This window comes from Monoraphidium neglectum (assembly GCF_000611645.1).
Source record: "Monoraphidium neglectum strain SAG 48.87 unplaced genomic scaffold scaffold02724, whole genome shotgun sequence".
Lineage (NCBI taxonomy): Eukaryota > Viridiplantae > Chlorophyta > Chlorophyceae > Sphaeropleales > Selenastraceae > Monoraphidium > Monoraphidium neglectum.
Window position 1 is genome coordinate 1 of NW_014010904.1, and position 975 is coordinate 975.

Sequence of the window (975 nt, forward strand, 5' to 3'; positions counted from 1 at the left end):
GTTGTGGGAGGTGGCGGCGATCAAGGGGCACCGGCGGCGGGGCGGCAAGCTGATGCTGCTGGTGCAGTGGGCGGACAGCGTGGAGGCTGAGGTGAGGGGGGAGGTTCTATCTAATGTTCAGCTGCGAGGCGCCCCCCTGAGTTGCACGTGTCGAAGCGGTCCAATGTTCATGCCGGATCAGTGCGTGCTACCACATAACCCTGAGGCCCTGAAACCCTGGCAAGCCCAACTATCCGCCGAGCAAGGCGGCCTGCACGTGCACGAAGCCGTGCCGCACGAATCGCCACGCGCGCATGCCGCGCGCGGGGCCGTCACCGCCATGCGCCTCCCTTTCGCCTCGCCCCTTCCCCTCTTCCCAATCCACGCCCGCGCATCCGCTAATAAACATTCATGCTTTTCCTCTACCCACAGAAGCCCCCGCGTGGCAGCGGCGCCAGGGTCCTTGGCCCTGCCCCAGCTTCCGGGGGCCGCCGCGGGTGGCTAGTGAGGTGGCCGGACGGCTGGGAGCCGGAGGAGCACCTGGCAGGTGCCGCGCAGCTTCTTGCGGAGTACAAAAACGCCCACGGCAGCCTCAAGCTGAAGGCCGGTGCACCGGCGGGGGCCGTGGATGTGCGGGTCGCGCGGGGCCACAAGCGCCCAGCGAGTGACGACCGCGGCGGCGGCGGTGGCGGCTGCGGCGCGGTTGCCCGAGTTGAAGGCGATCGCAAACGCAGCGGCTGCAGCAGGGAGGGTGCTTTGGAAAGGCGGCGCCACCACTAAAGGGGGTGCGCTGGGTCTGTCCGCTTGCGGGGCGGGCCGCTTGCAATCCACCGCTTAGATGTTTGCTGTCTTTCCTGTGCAGCCGTGCGCGGCGGCGGCGGCGGCGGCGGCGTCTGTTCGCTGCGCATAGCGGTGCACACACGTTGGTGCAACTCTGGGGGCTGGTCCGTGTGTCGCGTCCCAGCCGGTCATATCCCCGCCTGCAGCGACGCCGCC

The 975-nt window shown here is 68.9% G+C and overlaps 1 protein-coding gene across 1 annotated transcript; it reads left to right on the top strand.

Annotated features, from left to right (window-relative positions):
- Window positions 1-411: 411 nt before the first annotated feature.
- MNEG_11399 (hypothetical protein) lies at window positions 412-759 on the top strand (the record flags this gene model as incomplete). Its single annotated transcript, XM_014040128.1, has 1 exon — window positions 412-759. A coding segment is annotated over one exon (348 nt), but the record flags the coding sequence as incomplete, so codon positions are not given.
- Window positions 760-975: the final 216 nt, after the last annotated feature.